The sequence below is a fragment of the Lathyrus oleraceus genome, chromosome 3 (genome assembly GCF_024323335.1).
Source record: "Lathyrus oleraceus cultivar Zhongwan6 chromosome 3, CAAS_Psat_ZW6_1.0, whole genome shotgun sequence".
In the NCBI taxonomy this organism is placed as follows: domain Eukaryota; kingdom Viridiplantae; phylum Streptophyta; class Magnoliopsida; order Fabales; family Fabaceae; genus Lathyrus; species Lathyrus oleraceus.
In genome coordinates, this window is record NC_066581.1 from 289,565,916 (window position 1) to 289,586,160 (window position 20,245).

General features: G+C 36.2%; 2 protein-coding genes across 2 annotated transcripts; both read left to right on the forward strand.

Annotated features, from left to right (window-relative positions):
• Positions 1 to 275: 275 nt before the first annotated feature.
• On the forward strand, positions 276 to 5,522 carry LOC127127117 (uncharacterized). The gene is made up of 12 exons (XM_051056235.1): positions 276 to 812; positions 1,289 to 1,417; positions 1,698 to 1,790; positions 1,941 to 2,020; positions 2,177 to 2,290; positions 2,625 to 2,698; positions 2,996 to 3,072; positions 3,572 to 3,655; positions 3,739 to 3,831; positions 3,928 to 4,035; positions 4,117 to 4,182; positions 4,873 to 5,522. The coding sequence occupies exons 1-12, from the start codon at positions 501 to 503 to the stop codon at positions 5,263 to 5,265; spliced, it is 1,623 nt and encodes a 540-aa protein (XP_050912192.1). The 5' UTR covers positions 276 to 500; the 3' UTR covers positions 5,266 to 5,522.
• A 9,232-nt stretch (positions 5,523 to 14,754) lies between these two features.
• Positions 14,755 to 18,347, forward strand: LOC127127116 (pentatricopeptide repeat-containing protein At2g22410, mitochondrial). Its single transcript, XM_051056234.1, has one exon. It carries the CDS (start codon positions 15,418 to 15,420, stop codon positions 17,152 to 17,154), a length of 1,737 nt encoding a protein of 578 aa, XP_050912191.1. The 5' UTR covers positions 14,755 to 15,417; the 3' UTR covers positions 17,155 to 18,347.
• Positions 18,348 to 20,245: the final 1,898 nt, after the last annotated feature.

The window sequence follows — 20,245 nt, forward strand, 5'->3', positions numbered from 1 at the left end:
TCTATGAACCTTGATAGATGACCCTATAATTAATAAATAATAAATGTTTATTTATTAAATACTTTTAAATCTAAATTACAAACAATGTATTTTATATCTATTACTTCTATACAAGATTTTATAATAATTATGGTATGCAACTTAAAGCCTAACTAAAATAGATAAATATATACTAGCCTTTATACATTGAAAAGGATAAGTATAGTAATTTCAACACAAGTGCATAATCACGCTACTTTCACTCCAAAACCCAGCAGAAAAGTTCTTTTAGAGTGGACCCAACAAAAAACTTTCTTTCCTTCTTTTTTAAAAGAGAACCAAATAAGGGAAGGCATAATTCCCTATAAAATTTCTCTCCCTCATCTATCTTTCCTCTTATTTTCATTGATACCAAACATAGTTACTGATCAATTAAAATCGGTTCATATGAAATTGACCTAATTGATAAAATTAGGGCAAAAAATTTATTAGCACTTTATTCTTCATCGGTGGCCGCAACCATGGTTACTGCAGTGGAACTTCTACATGTAACTGAACACAAACAACCAGAAGTAGAACAACAAACCAAAGATCAAGTTGAATTAGAAGAAGACGATGACGACGACGTATCGTATTCTTCGGATTCGGAAATCGATGATGCTTTGGATTGGTTGGATTCAAAAGAAGATGAATACGAATCAATTGACGGCTCTTCCCTTAGTTCCTGGCGCCCTAATGCTCATGGTGGCCACCATTCTCATTCTTCCACTCTCCAACCTCTCTCCAATCGTAACCAGAGATTCTCTCATCATATTCGTGCTTCCCCTTTAGAGGTTCCGTTCTTCAAAACCCTTTTTTTTATTGATTTCCAATATGTGACTATTTAAGTGTCTTTTGTTGTTGGTTTTGATTTTCTCTTTATGGCGGCATTGCTTGATTATTTGCTAGAAACATGAAAGGGGTTGATTTTGGTACTAATTTACTATTAGTGTTTTCCCCCTTTTTTGAGTGTTACTTGATTGCCCTTAAAAAATGACTTATTTGAACACGTGTGCTGTTGTGGCTGATTTTGTATTTTTGTGGTCTTGAAATGTATGTGACTTATATTTTATTGAATTTCAAAAGTCTCTTTGAATCTCTTCAATGGATTGGTTTTGATTTCTCATTTGTGGGGGAAATTTGGATAGAAGCATGGTCCTAGATAGAACATTATGATGAGAGTTGATCCATGTAGTTGACTCCACTTACTAGGATATAGTTTGGTTGTTGTTGCTGTTGGTGATTTATGTGTTTTGTTTTTGTATTGCAGGAATGGGAAGGAAGAATGAATATTGGCATGTCTAACACTGTTACAACAGCAATTCGTGCAAGTGTGAGAGATATGGCCATTGGTAAAACCAGAACTACTGAAAAAGCAGACAGAGCCACTGTTGAGCAGGTAAACAATAATTATTTCGTAAAGTTTAGTACCTAAATTTTGCTTTTATCTTGCATTAGGGCACTGGTTAAGTAGAAATGTTTTATTGGAAATCACAACCACCCGTATGTTAGTACTCTCAAACGCAGCACTTTTCAATGAAAACTTTCTATTTCTTATTCCTTAGGGGAGCACTGGTTACCATTTTCCTAGTTGTTTAAAGAGTCTTACTTAAGGTTTCCTTGTTTATCTTATTTATTTTCAATCATTTTATATGCAACTAACTCAAAAATTCTTTTAGGCAATTGATCCTAGAACGCGCATGGTTTTATTTAAGATGATGAACAGAGGTGTGTTTCAAGATATGAATGGATGCATTTCAACCGGAAAAGAAGTATGTCATACACCATATGCTTTTATTTTCATGTTTCAGTTTTTTTTTTGTCATCTTGTGATTAAGGTTTTATAACAAGGACTTGGATTGGATAATTGATTCTATATATTATCATATTTCTGATTGTTACTCTTTTTTATTTTCTAACAGGCAAATGTTTATCATGCGACCAAATCCAATGGTGATGAACTTGCAATTAAAATATACAAAACATCTATTCTGGCTTTTAAGTAAGTAGTACTATTAGTATTAGATTGTTCTGTCTTCTGTCATTACTTATTATCTTTACATATCATCTTGAACACTGAAATATTTAGAAAAAAATTACACAGGCTACTATAATCTTATATTTTATGAACTGACTTTTATGATCTGATTGATATCAGGGATAGAGATAGATATGTGAAAGGAGATCGCCGGTTTATAAAAGGGTACTGCAGGAGTAATCCCAGAAAAATGGTACAAACATGGGCAGAAAAGGAAATGAGGAATCTTTTTAGGTTTGCATTAGCTCTTTTTTCGTTCTTTTTTTTCTTCTTCAGTTGGATATGTACTTGACTAAAAATTGTTAAGATGATACTGTTGTAAAATGTGATATACTAATTTACACTACCATCAAAATAATATGAAAAGGAGAATTAAAGGAAGAAGAAAATCACATAAATCATCTACTATTTTTTCCCAACTTTATTATATTTATCTGCTGTTATATGGGCTCCTTTATGTATATGATCCCTGATAACTTAGTTTGTTCTTTCATATTTTTCCAATATAGTGAGTTTGATTACTTTTTTTTGGCCTAAGCTGTTATTTCTTTCTCTCCCTGGAGTGCAGGCTAAAGGCAGAAGGAATTAGGTGCCCTACTCCACATCTTCTGAGGCTACATATCCTGATTATGGAATTTATTGGTACTGCTTTTATCCTGCATTTTGATACGATGTGATTGTCCAATTATAACCAATTGTTCTCAATCGTGTTTGTTATATTGAATACCAGTGTATATATGTCTACAATTTGATTAAGAATGATGGAATGTTAAGTAGAGGAATGCATGGTTCATTATTGATTAAATGCATTCAGTCCTAGAAAATTTCAATTTCTTGCTGTAGTATATCATCTTATTCTGGTAATACACACTGCAGTTTAGACAAAAGAAATGTAAGTAGGTGTTTAACTGAAGTTCTCTGGTTATTTGATTCACGCAGGAAAGGATGGTTGGGCCGCTCCACGTCTCAAAGATGCAGATCTATCTTTAGACAAGTTACGGGAAGGCTATGTTGAGGTGTGTCATACAGTAGTCTAGTATAGTTAGCATGGTTTAGAAGTTAGCCTTTCTGCAGGTTTTCTTGATACTACGTTGTTGGGATACTTTAATATCCTGTTCCTGCTTTAATATAGAATGATTTACTAAAAGATAGTTTTCAAATAGCAGCTATAGTGCTACCGCGTAGCATTTCAACAAATTGTTATTGTTTAATGATACACTATTTAGCACAACGTTTTGTTAAATAGTGGATATAATTGCGCTAAAACACTGTAGTGCATGAGAATTTGACCAACCATATTTTTTCCTGCTCTCCACAATTGACAATACTGGTTAAAGCTCACTTGTGTGATTAAAGCAATTTAGAAGTGTACACTATCTGATGGGGTATCGTTTAAGGGTTCTCCATGGGAACACTTTTCATGCATTTTATATACCTTACTAAATTCTAAAGGGGCTATTGTTTATTCTGTTATGCCAATTTTTCAGACTGACATTATGAGAATTTTTGTTTCAGATAATTGTTGCAATGCGGACATTATATCAGAAGTGCAAATTGGTGCATGGTGACCTCAGTGAATATAATATACTTTATTATGAGGTGAATACTCCTTTGGGTGTTTATATTTTAGTGAGTAAATGTCTTTCTGTAAATAGTTTACTTATTTATCCTTTATTTACCAGGGTCACTTGTATATTATTGATGTTTCTCAATCGGTTGACCTTGACCATCCTCTTGCTAATGATTTTCTGCATGAAGACTGTACTCACGTATCTGTACGTTCTCCTAAGCACTTGCTGTAAATTACATATCTCTTGTGTTGCAAGGCTAATAAGGACAAAAATGTGATTAAGTACTTGTTTTACTTGTAGGATTTCTTTAAGAAACACGGTGTAGGTGTCATGACAGTAGAAGAGCTGTTAAATTTTATTAAAGATGCATCCATTGCTGATGATGCTGTGGATAGTTATTTGGAAGAGGTATTTGTCATTAGTTCATCACTGTTTATATCCTCTGAACAACTTCAAACATATTCTTATCGTCTTCTCAATATTTTTCAGCTGCAACAAAAAATTTTGGCCAGAGATGTATCCATAGAGGAGAGTGCAGACCTTGTGCTTGCTAAGGTAACTGGTCATATCAAATTACTTTTTGTTTGAATGTGAGAATGTGAATGGGAGTGCAAGAAAATAACGAAAAAACTGAAGCAAGAAACTTAGGGAGTATAGTCTTTTGATATTTGTATTTGTTAGTGATAAAGATCTAAACATGGAAGCTTATTTATACTACTAGAAGCTTTTAGAGGGGTATACTAGATAAAGATCTAAACTATTTCGTGAAAATCTGACCCGGTTATCTAAACCAGCCAATGCTCATGCCTTTCCGCCTTCTTTGATCCCATGATCACACTCAAAAGGCCACAATACCACCTGCTGGCAATCCCATGTGTAGTGCAGCAGAGAGTTGGGGTATCAACTCTTGAAATTGTGCAATCCCATGATCAAGTCAAGATTGCGATTTTAATAACATTGACTCATCGTGTATAAGCATAACAACTATTCTTACACTTCCATTTACAACTGATCCTAAATCTAACTATTCCCATTTAAATGTGATATTACAGCAGTACTTTATTATTAATTTCTATGTATGATAAAAATGTAAAATTCATACTTTATTTAACCCTCCAAAATATTGTTATTTATTTCTAAAACAGTATGAGTTTGATTTGATACTCATATTAGTCTATTTACTATTCAGCACATTGATTTTTCTCTCCATTCTGACATGTTTGGTTTCTGAAACTCTTGTTACAGTCTGACATTCTAAAGAAACTAGATGATGTTAAGATTGCCGAGGAGGACGTACGACATATAACAGAACCTTCCCTGCAAAATGACCAGCAAACGCAGAAATTGAATACTATAGAAGATTTACATGTCATCTCTGACGATAAATCTAGCCTTTTAGTAGGTGATGCGGAGTCTCAATCTGGCGAAGAGGAAGATAACTTGAGCAATTCTGAAGAGATTTCATCTTCTGAAAGTGATTCAGATACTCCTTTGGAGAAGAAAGCGGCTAGAAAAGAAGCTAGGAAAGAAAATAAAAAGAAGGTGAAAGAGGAGAAAAGAGAAGCAAGGAAAACTAAAGTCCCCAAGGCTGTGAAGAAAAGAAAGAAAAAACTGTCTAAAGCCCCCAAGACCAGATAGACTATAATGATTTGTAATGGCTACATAAGTGTAGGTTTTGAATTTCTAGATAAAAGCCAAAGATTATCCAAAATAATAATTTGGTTTTCTAAGCATATATTAGGAGAGGTTAGAATTAATTTGATGAATCTTTCGATTTTTGGTGTTTTTCAAATTTTATGTGGATGTTGATTTTAGTGTTTAGGTTTTTCAATTTTCTGTTTGAAAAATTTGATATTGAAAGTGTCATTTAGTAATGAAATTTTATTTTAAATAAATCTTGTTTCATTTTTAATATATATTTTCTCCGTTTCAAAATAAGTATTTGACTATTTTATAGTACCTATTATAAAAACGATAAATAAATTAGAGATTGGTGATTATATCAATTTTTTTTTTAATTATTGGTGTATTTTTAAACATTATATATGTAAAGTGACTGGAGAATAATAAGTTGAAAGTGATGCACGAAGTATTAGTTAATCAATTTTTTTTTCAATATACAAATTTTCTTTTTGTGCTCTTGGAGTTTTGTTAAAAAAAATTCACTCTGATTCATCGTACCAAGCAAAATCAACTTCTCTACAAAACTTTGTGAATTTTTTTTTTAAAATAATCATAGTTTTTGATTTTCTTCTTCAAAATAAGTATATTTACAAAAAATTTCGAAGTAACCGTATTTAAATACTTATACAATTCACTATAGCGCAAAATATTTATACAATTCACTATAGCATAAAATACTTATACCAACAATATTTTTTTGACATACTTTGTTCTTTTTTTAAATATGTTATTTTAGAATTAAAAAAAAAAACATGATTATTTTTAAAAAAATTCAAACTTTGTGACACTTTTGGTTATCATTTTTGACAACATTTTAAATACACTTCTTAAATAAGTATAATTACGGGGACAAATAAAATAGTTCAAAATATAATATCCAAAATAATATTTATTTTTTAAATATGATATATTTTATATTAATATGTATATTTATTTTTAAATAAGTATTAAAATTTATAAAAAACTGAATGATTAAAATCATTCTCTTTGTCGCTAAACATAAACATACATTTAACAAAAAAAAATTGTCTTAGGAGTGGATAGGGCAGGTCAGTGAAATTTTTACAAAAATAATCCATTTTTTCAAGGAAATTTTCAAAATACTCCTAGTTTCAAAAAAAATCCCAAACTACCCCATTTTTAGGAGGAGGCGTCAATTCAATTGGCGACTCCTCTTAAAAATTGAACGCAGACGCCAATTGGATTGGCTAAGGCAGGTGCCCTAGCCAATTTGATTGGCGCCCCTATGTATAAGTTGATAGGAGGCGCCAATTGGATTGACGTCTCAGTGTAAAATGCAATTTTTTTTGTTATAAATAGATGCGTTATGTGAGTCATTGTTTCACATCTCAATTAATCATTTGGCAATCATGTTTGGTGTTCGTCGCCGATACGGAAATGTGATTTATGCGAGAGACAAACCTCAGATGTTGATGTTGTTCTGGAACATCACTACGTTTGATCAACTGAAGATGGAGTTGGTTCGTTGGTTAGATGGGAAAATACCAAAAGAGAAAAAAATTAGAAGTATTGAGAGACTCGACAATATATTTGGTTGGGTGCGAATGAAGACTGATAAGGATGCTAGGGAAATGATGTTCGGTCGAGATGACATCAATTTGATTGTTGTAATCAGTTAGAAATATTTCTGTTTTCAGATAGCTTATTTTGTACTGATGTTTGTTATGAACCTCGTTGTAACAAAAACTTAATGATATATAATGATTGAAGGTTACAGAAATAAAATGTTACAAAAAGCTTAAGACCCAGATGATGCTCCTCGATTGGGACAATTGTTCTTGTTGTGTCCTGGTTGACAATAAATACTACATAATCTTATCATTTTATCTGTGAAATCCATTTTTGTCCTAATACATGTGCTGTTTGACCTTCCTTTTTTCTTTCTACGCATCTCGTCGTTGTGCCAAACTATATCACCTTCATATGGAGGCCAGTATTCCTCCATTGGTAGTACCGAGAAGCTTTGATTATATACATTCATGACGGTGACGGTCTTGTACACATCAGATAAATGGCTGTAAGCGTCTTGATGAGTATAAGCGCATGCTGCAATGATATGGGAGCAAGGAATACGGAAGGCCTGGAATTTTCCACAATCGCACCAACTTCTGTTTAGTCTAATAGCATAGGCTAAATTTGGTCTCCCCTCGTTATGATCCATTGTTTCCTGGACGCTGAAATTTTGCCTATGACGGTCAAAGACTGTTACAGCATGTGTGCTAGATTTGATGCTCCTCTTTCATGACCTTCATGCAACACTCACTGAATACTTGCCCGAACATTAAATCGCACTCCATCTTTCACCTCTGGTTGCGAAAGTAGAAGTCAACCTATAATAGCTCGATCTTACCAAGGCGGTTATCGGCAGATTTCGAATTCCTTTGAATACCCTGTTCATGCATTCCACAAGGTTTGTTGTCATGTGACCCCATGGATAACCTCTGTCAAATGCCCTTGTCCACTGCTCTACTGGTATGTTATTTAGCCATCTCCCTGCGTCTTCATTAGACAGTCTAATTTCATCACGATAATATTGAAATGACGACTGAGTTAGAGCATACCCAGCATTCACCACCTTCTTGCGAAGATTCTTATCTTTTATAGCACGCATGAAGTTTTGTGCAATGTGTCTGATGGAATAGACATGGGTATAAGGAGGATCATGCCATCCGTTGTCATGGTTGTTGTAGGCACTCTCAATGGCAACATGTCTATCAGAAATCAAACAGAGATTGGCTTGTGGAGCCACATGCGTTCTGAGATGTCGAAGAAAGAAACCCCATCCACCAGCCGTTTCACCTTCAACCAGAGCAAAGGCAATGGAAAAGACATTGTTGTTGTCGTCTTGTGCAACCGCCATGAGCAAAGTACCCTTGTATTTTCCGTATAACCAAGTGCCATCAATTTGAATAATAGGTTTGTAGGATGCGAAACCTTTGATGCACAGGTCAAATGCCCAAAAGAGACGGTGAAAGATTCTAGTACCTGTAGCACAGGTTCCGTCTGGCATCATCGCTGGCAATGTCTCCATAATTGCCACAGTTCCTGGGACATATGTTTTTAATGCCCATAAAAACCGTGGCAATTCCTTGTATGAATCCTCCCAGTTGCTTAATACTTGTTCAACAACCTTTGTCCTCGCAATCCAGGCTTTCTTGTAAGATGGAGTATAATTATATGTTGTTCTGATATGGGATATAATTATACTCACCTTCACTGATGGGTCTTTATTAACCAACGACTGAATGTCTTGACATATCAACGCAGCGCTTAGTTTACGGTGATCTTGTTCAACGTTAGTTGCAATGCAACTATGAGGTGGGTCTATTGAAGCGATCTCCCAAGATTCGTTTTTCTTTTTGTAAGATGCAGCCAAACGAAACTTACAAAGCATGTTATGACATTCGATACATACCTTCTAGAATCAGTGCATTTCACTGTAAAATCAACAGAGTTGTTCATGTGGAAATTTTTTATAGCTAGAACACATTCTTCTTTGGTACGAAACATGTCTCCCACCTTTCATTCGCATTCAGATCTCGGATACGGATTATAGAAAACACTGTTGGATGTTTCATCGTCGTGCAAATCCATATTTGTCATATGTTGAGGCGGATTGTAGACATGACTAGGAGGTATTGATGGTGGTTGATCATTATCTTCAATGTCGTTGTTCAGCATGTGATCAACCTGTATCTCGGTCTCCTCTTCTTCTTCATCAACGACGTCCACTTCTGCTTCTGCTTCTGGGTTGACGTCATCTGACCATTTTGGATCAAATTCACCAGATTTATCTTGACTGGTTATTTGAGACTGCTGAGATGGTAGACATGGTTGAAGAGTAATGTTCAACTCAATACAGTTGCAGCTTGAATGTTCATGACTAACAAACATGTATTCAACATCTTCATTGTCTCGTACCTTAAGGGGGGAAAACTTGCATTGACTATTCTAAAAAAATATTGGATTTTGATACGTGATCTTTGACACAATACCCGATCCTATACAGGATTATATTCTTTTTTTCAAATGCAAGAAGATTGCATTTCTCTTGATCGTGAGTCTAATGGCATCAGTGTTTCAAAAACAAAAACCATATAACTCAGACTCGTATGTTTCACCGTTGCAGTGAGTGTTAACACTGTATTTTGGTGAAGATGACATTGTGCAGATGAAAACTATTTTCTTGCTGCAGATGAATGTGAGTGAAATGTCTTGGATGTTGATAGTAAGACACTTAAATAGGGGTGTGAAGTGTCTCACATGCTAGCTAGTTCGAAGTGACGTGTCGCACATGCAAGCTACTATGAAATGATGTGTCAACCATGCAAGCTACTAAGCAGTGACATGTTCAACATGCAAGAGAGAGGACATCCATGTGTCAGACATGCAGACACACACTCTAAATGAATTGGCGCCCCCATTCATTCCTTGCACATGGGCGCCAATCCATTTGGCGACACCTTGTCAAAGCATGCATGCAGACCTCGAAACCAAGCAATCAGACCTAGGTCTTGCATGCATGTCCCTATGGAGGCGCCAATTTGAATGGCGACACCTCTTAAAGGTTGTACATGGTCGCCAATTCAATTGGAGACACCATGCAAGCACAACTTTTCATGCTCCCATTCATTTGCCTATAAATACATCCACTCCATCAACACTTCTTCCACACCATCACTCTCACTACTTCTTCTACAATACTTCTTCTACAGTTTCATCTGCAACAACTTCTTGTAGTTTCATTTGCACCAACCCCCCGACAAAATGTCTATCCTCACAATGGGCGAATCACATAGAGGAACGGTTGCAAACATTGCAACATATGTAAGTTTTTCCTTTTGTTAACTTTTTTTCTTTCATCTTTACCAACCCCCTCTTATTTTAACATACCAACTTAGTCAAGTTTTTTGTTCTTCCTTTTATAGGATGTATCAAGGTTCCGGACTCGGGTCCACGAATATGTCCATATAGACCCGATGATTCAACCTTATGTTGAACTCGCCGGTTTTGGTCATATAAGCAAGATTTTGTCTTGATCCGTAGATAACAAATTCATTCTAGCTTTATGCGAAAGATGACGACCAGAGACACACATATTTTGGTTCCCAAACGATGAGGGTACCGTGACGTTAGAAGACGGCTACATGATTTTGGGACTGCCCATTGAAGGTAAGGTTGTTAATGGTAAAACCAACTATGCAAATTCAATTATGCATGGATCTCTTGGAGACTGATTTGTTAGATGATAACGCAAGAGGTCAAGGTATACTACTTTCACGCGTTAAGTCGTACTATAATAGTTTATACTTAGATGAGCATTCTACCGAAGATGCTCGAATAATAAAAACTAGGTGTTGCATTATGCTGTTAATTGGCTTGTTTTTATTTCCCGAAGGTAGTGGTTCTAGCATGCATATTATGTATTTACCTTTACTTATACATGTAGATAGAATAGGAAGTTACAGTTGGGGATCTGCTTGTCTAGCCCATCTCTATAGCTCATTGTGCAAAAACTCACACAAAGACACATCTACATTTTCTGGATGTGGTGTTTTGCTACAAGCATGAGGTTGGTCAAGACTACCGTTCCTAGAACCCGTCAACAACAACCCTTTCACATTTCCGTATGTACAAAAGTAAGTTGTTTAAATTGCTATATCTTTACTTACTTCTTTAAAGATTATTATCTCTAACTAATATTTTTTGACTTTTTGGTGTAGATGGTCTGCACGTGGTATGAGTTATAAGAGATATCCAAGATATTGTATTACTCAGTATCGCAATCTGTTGGATCACCTTCGACCGACAAACGTAAGGATAATAACTTAATTATTTCGTTATATTTTGTTAACTTCTTCTACCTAGATTATAATCCTATCTTCTTTCACATTTCAGTTCATTTGGCGTCCATACATTAATTTGGATCATGACCATGAGGTCAACGCTGAAGACGCGGCCGTATGGACTGCATGCACACCGATAATACGGTTCACAACTTTGGAGATGCACAACAGAGATCGTGTGAAGTTGTAGTTCGGTATGCCCCAAAACATCCAAGACCCCCAGCTAGCCTAGGAGAATGGCATCTGCGTAAAGTTAACGACCAATAGAACTTCAATCCATGGCAAAGCTTCGCAAGATCGGAGTGTCGCAAATGGAAGCACCTCCATGACCATGTTTTAACTGACACAGTCATGCCAACTGAAAAAAACCAAGTCGTACTTATATGGCTTGGTACATATCGGTTGGTTTTCAGTTCATCGCCGAGGATATGTACTTGTACGACCCACGCCAGATGACTTACACACCTGACACCTCAACATCAAACCCCCAACAACAGTGTCAGACCAGATACACACAACCCCCTGTCTGTCAAACGTTCCGTTCAACCAACACACAAACATACAACCAAAACATGCCATACACCCAACCCCAGTACCAAAAGCATACCCCATACCACCACCAACAAATTGACCATCAACCTGAGACCCAACATCGCTTCGCATCCACCCCATCACCCTACCAAAGCCGCCTTAGCCAGAACACCCAACAATCATTCAACACCAACCGCCCCTCCTCCTACCATAGCCAAGAAGCCCAAACCTCACAAAACCAAAACATCCAACAACTCTATCTCTACCAAACACCCCAACAACCTTTCCAACCTTTCCTCGACGCATCGTTCACACCCATGTCTCCCTTCAACCGTCCCGGTCGCCCATTAATGAGTCAACCACAACCCAACTTCTCTGGCATGGGTCATGAGCTCAACTACGATGGTACACCATCGATGCATACTGAAGACTATGCCGACTTGTCTGACTACCTCAACAGGCCTTCTCTTGTAGTTGGTAGTGACGCTCCTGACCCCTCAGATGCTTAAACACCGGTACTGAATCATCAACGTGGGTTAGGGCAACGAGTTAGGGTAACTAGAGGATGTGGGACCGGAGGTCGGTTAGGTGATCCCGGTCATCACCATTAGGCTTTTTTTTGTGTAAACGACAAATTTTATTAATATCAATTGGTCTTATTTCAAATTTATCTATCACGTATACCATTTACCAAAAAATTGCATTTTACACTGAGGTGCCAATTTAATTGGCGCCTCCTATCAACTTATACACATGGGCGCCAATCCAATTGGCTAGGGCACCTGCCCTAGCCAGTCCAATTGACGCCTCCATTCAAGTATTTAAGAGTAGTCGCCAATTGAATTGACACCTCCTCCTAAAAGTGGGATAGTTTGAGATTTTTTTTTGAAAATAAGGGTATTTTAAAAATTTCCTTTAAAAAGTGAGTTATCTTTATAAAAAAATCTAGGTCAATTGATATTCACTTGTTAGATTAGGTATTAGATATTGGATTATATAAAATTATATAAAATGAATACGTGCCAAAAATATAAGCATGATTAATTTAATAATATTATATTAATTTAATAATACAGTACAATAAATTTCTATTATTAAATTAATCAATTTAGCATAGTCAATTTTTTTAAATGTTCTTTAGAAATTTAACGTGTCATGATGAAAAATAAAGAAAATAAAGGTATAATGATAAATTTGGTGGCAATGCGTTTTCTCAAGTCTATAAGAGATTACAAATTTTCACTTTTGTAAGTGAGATGGATATATTCGAATGAGAAATATCCTCTCTAATGTTATTTGATTTGATTTTATCCTTTTATCTAATAGATTGTTTGATTTTATATCAATGTGTTATTAAAGAAATTGTATACTAATATTCATAATTTCTTTACACCTAACTAATGAGTAATCTTGGTGTAAGTTTTGGAGACCAATAATTTTCTTAGAATTTGATATTTATCGAATTATCTATTAATAGTGATAAGATAATTTTTTATTATATTTATTTTTTTAAAATAATAAAGTTCATATAATGGATAGTTCATTTGATGAAGCATCAAGAGTGAGATCTCCGTTAAACATAAGAATAATATTTTTAAAATATTTGTACTCAATCTTGATTGGAAAGTGAGATAATATTAAAACATTGACACTATTACGTGGATAGCGATCACGACTCACGGATCATGAATAAAGAATTATCAAGTTTTTATATAGATACGAATATTATGAGTAATATTTATACTTGATTGACTTGCTATAAAACTACTACATTTAATATTATGTAAATGTGATAAAATACTCTTATGGTAATAGTAGTGTACCTGCAAACAATTTGACGTCCATGTAAGTGACAGACGGATATGAGAGATATAAAATTTTAAAAAATTGTGTCTTAATTTTGATTTGACATGTGTGGTCCCTTATACTAGGATTTTATTAGGATTTTTGGAGACATATGTTAGAATATAATTTGTTCTATTATCTAACAACAATGCTTCAATTATTTTCATGTATCATGTCCTTTTCTAAGGAGGGTTCACGCTTATTGTCTAGGACATAAAACATTCCTTTCGATGATAACAGATACGAGAATGATATTTCATCTTGTGATATCATTGCCCTAATGTCATTAAGGAATATCGCCATAAAATATCTCTTCCTTATCGGGCTTCACATTTCTTAGGACTCTTTCACTCTTGGGTTATGATACAAGGTTATGCCCGAGAAGAACACTTCTCACTATCTTTGAACCATGAGATGGGTCGTTTAGTTTTTTCTCCTGACGAGTGTGCTCTTTTCCTATCTATTGTCATCAACTCTCCAAACTTCTTTTTCATAGTTCCGTTGGACAACATTTTCGAATGCGATAATCCTCGGGTGATTGACACAATAAAATGATAATCTCTAGTGACAGAGACTATGAACCATCGATTTTCATTCTCGCCCCCTCTTCTTCACTACTATCTTTGCCTTTGTTGGAGCCCTCAACGACCTCAATTGTCATCATTGGTGGCGTACCATCTCGACGGAAAAAGCACTTTCTAGGTGGGAATTTACTTCGTCTACTAGTTTTCAAGAGAGAACTCATGTGCCTCTTATAGTCTCCCTTTCATGCATCACCCTTCGCGTATCTGCCTAGTCTCCCTTTTTAATCAAATATTTTATAGCATCCTTAAATGAATGTATATGTTTAGGGGTGGCAAAACGGGCTCGGCCCGCGGGGCATGCCCGTTTTGCCCGCACTTTTGTGCGGGGCGGGTCAAAGATTTAGGCCCTCACCCTCAAATGTGTCCGCCCCACCCCGCCCCGTTTTTTTCGCGGGCTTTTGCGGACACGTGTATTTACATAAATTTTTGCATTTTTAGGCTTAAAGAGTGCAGTGCCCGCGGGCTTTCCCCGCTCCGTCCTCACTTTTTCGCGGGGCGGGTCTAAGTTTTAGGCCCGCATCCTCAACTATGACCGCCCCGCCCCGCCCCGTTTTTTTGCGGGCTTTTACGAGGCGGATCTAAACGGGGCGGGCATGCCCGTTTGCCACCCTTATGTTTGTGTCATGTCCGTGACTCTTATGGAACCTGTATAATTTTGATATATCAATTAGTGTTGACTCCTTCGCTAGGCAGGAGCACAACTATTTCCGTACATTAATATAGAATGGATGAGAGGATGGAGATGATCACAGTGAAAGAGCTTTCATTACAGTGGTAGAAATCTCCAATAATCAGAGAGATATTTGTAATGTTAATACTCAAATACTCAAAATAATATTGAAGAGAGATTTGTGCAAATTGTGATTGAGAATTAAAATCAAACTTATATAAATGTGACCGTGAGAAACTCCTCTAGTGATCCCACTTACATCACAGAAAATCATTGAATGCATCTCAACAGTAGAGATGAGAACGGCGTAATGCTCTATGGTGAATGTAGGCTTGTATGTCAATTGAGTATTTTTTTTCTATGTTGAGTCGCATAATTGGGTCCCTATAAAGTGGAGGTACACCACTTGCTTGTGTTTTTTTTTCACCAGGTAGAGGACAGTTTTTTTTTGGGTGGGATGCTATATTGAACCATCCCCTGTTTTATCACCACTTTCTTCACCATTCTTGTTCTGTTTCATACACAACATAAACACAGCCAAGCATAGACTAAACTCCTCTTACTGTATAGCACCAAACCCATTACCCTCATCTTATCTCTGACTACAAACATGATCAAAGAGCTTCTTCACAATGACCCTTCCTCCATTTTCAACCTTCTCAAATCCTACGCACTTTCTCCCCCTAACATCCTCAAAGCCAAAGACATCTTCCACCAAATTCACAAACCCACTTTATCCCATTGGAATCTCATGATCCGTGGTTGGTCCCAAACAGACAACCCAATTGAAGCCATTCACACTTACAACCTCATGTATAGCCAAGGCTTAATTGGTAACAATCTGACTTACCCTTTTCTCCTCAAAGCATGTGCTCGTATTCCGTATGTTTCATGCACCAGAATGGTTCATGCTCGTGTTTTGAAACTCGGGTTTGAGTCGGTTCTCTTTGTTTCCAACGCTTTGATTCATGGGTATTCGGGATTTGGTGAATTGGGTTTTGCGCGGAAGGTGTTTGATGAAATGTCTGAACGGGATTTGGTTTCTTGGAATTCTTTGATTTGCGGGTATGGTCGGCGTAAGAGGTATAGGGAAGTTTTGGGTGTTTTTGAAGCAATGAGGATGGATGATGTGAAGGGTGATGCTGTGACAATGGTGAAAGTTGTTTTGGCTTGTTCTGTTTTGGGTGAGTGGAGTGTTGCTGATGCCATGGTTGGGTACATTGAGGAAAATAAGGTGGAGGTTGATGTTTATTTGGGAAATACATTGATTGATATGTATGGACGGCGCGGTATGGTTGATCTGGCCCGGCGAGTATTTGATAGAATGAATGATAGGAATATGGTTTCTTGGAATGCTATGATCATGGGTTATGGGAAAGCAAGAAACTTGGTTGCTGCAAGGGAACTGTTTGATGATATGCCACAGAGGGATGTGATCTCGTGGACTTCTATGATCACCGGTTACTCTCAAGCAGGTCAGTTTGCAAAGGCAGTGATGCTTTTCAAAGAAATGATGGAAACTAAGGTGAAGCCGGATAAAATAACCGTTGCCAGTGTGCTCTCTGCGTGTGCTCATATCGGCTCACTTGATGTTGGAGAGGCTGTTCATGACTATATAAGGAAACATGATGTGAAGGCGGATATTTATGTTGGAAATGCTTTGATTGATATGTATTGCAAGTGTGGAGCGGTTGAGAAAGCATTGGCGGTGTTTGAAGAGATGGGGAAGAAGGACTCTGTATCGTGGACATCAGTGATCGCAGGCCTTGCTGTCAATGGTTATGCAGATTCCGCACTTAATTTATTTTCACTTATGTTGTGTAAAGGTGTTAGGCCTACTCACGGAACCTTTGTTGGAGTTTTGCTGGCCTGTGCTCATGCTGGAGTGGTAGATAAGGGATTGGAATATTTTGAAAGTATGGAAAAAGCTTATGGACTAACACCGGAAATGAAACACTATGGCTGTATTGTGGATCTTTTGAGTCGCTCCGGCGATCTAGAAAGGGCATATGAGTTCATAAAGCGGATGCCTGTGGAACCTGATGTTGTAGTATGGAGGATATTGTTGAGTGCCTCTCAAGTTCATGGAAATCTACCCTTGGCAGAGATTGCCGCTAACAAGCTTCTAGAATTGGATCCTTCTAATAGTGGCAACTATATACTATCCTCTAATACTTATGCAGGATCCAATAGGTGGGAAGATGTTATTAGAATGAGAGGACTGATGGAGGAGAGTAATGTACATAAACCATCAGGTAGCAGTTCCATAGAAATAAATGTTTCAAACAGTTCTCAGGATACATGTTTTGTTGAAGCACAAGAGAAAACTAAATTGAACGCTATGTAGAAGAATCATTTATTTCTTTTCTTTTATGGGATATCATGGTCAATAGAAGGGGGAAAAACGAATGGCCTGGAGATTTACACCTGACCCTTGATAGCTCGGTTGTCTTCAATTTCTCACAGCTCACAAATGACTTCATATCTGTTGGGATGAGGTACAAGTATAATTTCTTATTGTGGATTAGAGATGAAATTGCTAAACAGACAGAGGATTGATCATTCATGGCTGCTGCTAACTCATACAGCTATCATAAACAATAACTCATCAAAGCCGCAGCAAAAAATTGGGCAAACTGATTCCAACAGATGAGCCATGTAGCAGCTTGAGATAATGATGTTAAAGGACATCATCAAATTCATGGGGCAAAGCTTGTTTAAGCTTCTGCTTTCTGTGACAATACCTTTTTATCCACTTGGATATTGAAAGGGTAAACACCTTGACTTAGGAAACCCTTTTCCAACCCCATATTTGGACTTCCAGACATATCTTCAACTGTTTGTAACTAGACACTGGTGTATCAAGCAGTGTTACAATTAGGACTGTTCAAAAAAACCACAAAATCAAACCGAACTGTAGTTAAGTAAACCGAACTATTACTTTTGGTTATGAACCGAACCTGTGTTTCACAAACAACCATAACTGAACCAAACTGCAGTAAACCAAACCCAAACTGATCAAACCAAACTGTACAACAGCTCAGTTATTTTTAACTTCAGCTTCTAATATATGCATTGCAGACTCGGTTACTTTTCCCTTTCAAATGAATGCATGATCAAATCAGTGAATTGAAGAATCCTAAATCCCTAAATCAGCGAAGAACACTCAAATCACATCTAGTTTCGGAATCAAACCCATAATCGAAGTTCGCAAACTCATAATTGAAAGTTCAAAATCGAAGGTTGCGAACTGTAACATTTTTGCTACAAAACAATGACAGCATCACAAACACTCTCAGTTTTGTTGCTATGCAAATCTTGATGTTCCTTCATCACATATCACAATACCTACTGTAATATAGAGAAAAATATAAACATGGTTGCTTCTAGAGCTGTGAATTATGATTGCTGCAGTGCAATATTCTTACTTGCTTGCATACATTGCATAATCAAGCTCTTAGTTGTGTATGTTTAGTTACCTTTATGTTTTTTCAATCTATTTACCAGTGTTAATGGTTACTGAGACAGTTCTGGTGGACATCAAGTTGGTGTTACCAATTTTTCTGACTAGTATTTGTATAAAAGGAAGTTAATATAATTTTGCAATATTAAGTATATTTTGAAATCAAATTCTCAAAATTTCACACCTTCTTCCTTCCTAGTTTTCACATTCTTTCTACTTCTCCATCTCAAATTCCTCATTCCAAAAAACTCACTTAGAGCTTTCCACTTCTCATAATAGGAAACCTTCTAAGACTAGAAAACGAACTACACCATTCCCTGGCAAAGTTTTCCAACATTCATCACTCACCATTATGATGGTAATTCTCATGGTCGCTAACCTTCATGCATTTTATATGTCACTGCCAATGGAATTGAAGCATATGCAGTATGGTTAGTTTCTAGAGGTTTATTCAGTAATCTGGTTAGTTATCATAATGAAATTATATGGATGTTTGGTGTGGTGTATACATAGTAAATATTTGGTTAGTGATTCTGAGCATAGAGAACTAGCTAAATATTGGTTCCTGATCCAACATTTAGATTTTGAATAATGAAATGACTTGGATTTATTTTTTATTCCAACAAAAGTATTGACATGGTTTATGCTATATGTATCTTTTTTTTCTATCATCTTATTTTATGTTATATAATTTTTTGTTTTATTTTTTTATTGATCCAGTGGTTAACACCACTATTTAATTAAATATGGTGGGAGAGAAAGTGCGGATCAAGGTTCAAAACTACTAAGTCATAATTAGAGGAATATGAGTAGGATTGAATTATGTATGGTCAAAATAAAACTCAAACCACGTAGAATATCGGTTTAGGTAAGGTAAAATAATCATCCACAACATCTACAATATTATTGGGTCGGTTTATGTAAAACTATAAATTTGTGGATTGAATTGAGTTGGATAATAGGGCATCCAATTTTATTCCTTTTTTTCCTTATATAATTATAAATGATGTGTCTTATTGTTTTTCAAAAAGATCCAATCTGTTTTTTCTAGAAAAAAAATAGTCACATTAGCCTTATTCATTTAACTTAAACATTCTATAAGTTTGTAATAAAAGTATTTGTAAAAATTAAAGTTGTATTACGATGGTACTTAAAACTAGAATTACATAAATTATAGGAACATACTAGTATTAACATCAAAATAATCAAAGTGCAATATCATAAATAATTAAAAATCACGACTTAAAAAATAAGAGTCTAAAATTGAAGGAACCAAATATGAATACATCAAAGTCATCATTAATCAAATTAAAAAAAAAAAGTCAATAATATTTTTCAAATATCTTCCACAACTCTAAAATAAGTCATAACTTCAACATTAATATATTCAACTAAATTCCAATGATAAATATCTAAATATTAGTTCATATATTAATTTATTAAGAGACCTAGAAAATATAGTAGTTAATGGTAAAATTTAGACAAAATATCCTTTTTAGTCCCTTAATTTTATGTTGGGGTTCATTTTGATGGGTTAATTTTTAAAGTGTCAATCTAGTCCTTTTATGTTTTCAAATTGTGTCATTTATGTCATTTTCGTTATTCACACCTCCAGCACTAGGTGCACCCTTGTAGGGGTGGCAAACGGGCATGTCCGCCCCGTTTAGGCCCGCCCCGCAAAAGCCCGCAAAAAACGGGGCGGGGCGGGGCGGTCATAGTTGAGGATGCGGGTCTAAAACTTAGACCCGCCCCGCAAAAAATTGAGGGTGGGGCGGGGAAAGCCCGCGGGCACTGCACTCTTTAAGCCTAAAAATGCAAAAATATATGTAAATACACGTGCCCGCAAAAGCCCGCAAAAAAAACGGGGCTGACACATTTGAGGGTGAGGGCCTAAATCCTTGGCCCGCCCCGCACAAAAGTGCGGGCAAAACGGGCATTCCCCGCGGGCCGAGCCCGTTTTGCCACCCCTACACCC

What these genes read in the sequence shown, in the direction of transcription:
- LOC127127117 (XM_051056235.1), top strand. Translation starts at nt 501, where the DNA reads ATGGTTACTGCAGTGGAACTTCTACATGTAACTGAACACAAACAACCA. An exon ending in GCATTTCAACCGGAAAAGAA is followed by an intron (nt 1,791 to 1,940) that starts GTATGTCATACA and finishes ATTTTCTAACAG; the next exon opens with GCAAATGTTTATCATGCGAC. An exon ending in CCTGATTATGGAATTTATTG is followed by an intron (nt 2,699 to 2,995) that starts GTACTGCTTTTA and finishes TGATTCACGCAG; the next exon opens with GAAAGGATGGTTGGGCCGCT.
- LOC127127116 (XM_051056234.1), top strand. Translation starts at nt 15,418, where the DNA reads ATGATCAAAGAGCTTCTTCACAATGACCCTTCCTCCATTTTCAACCTT.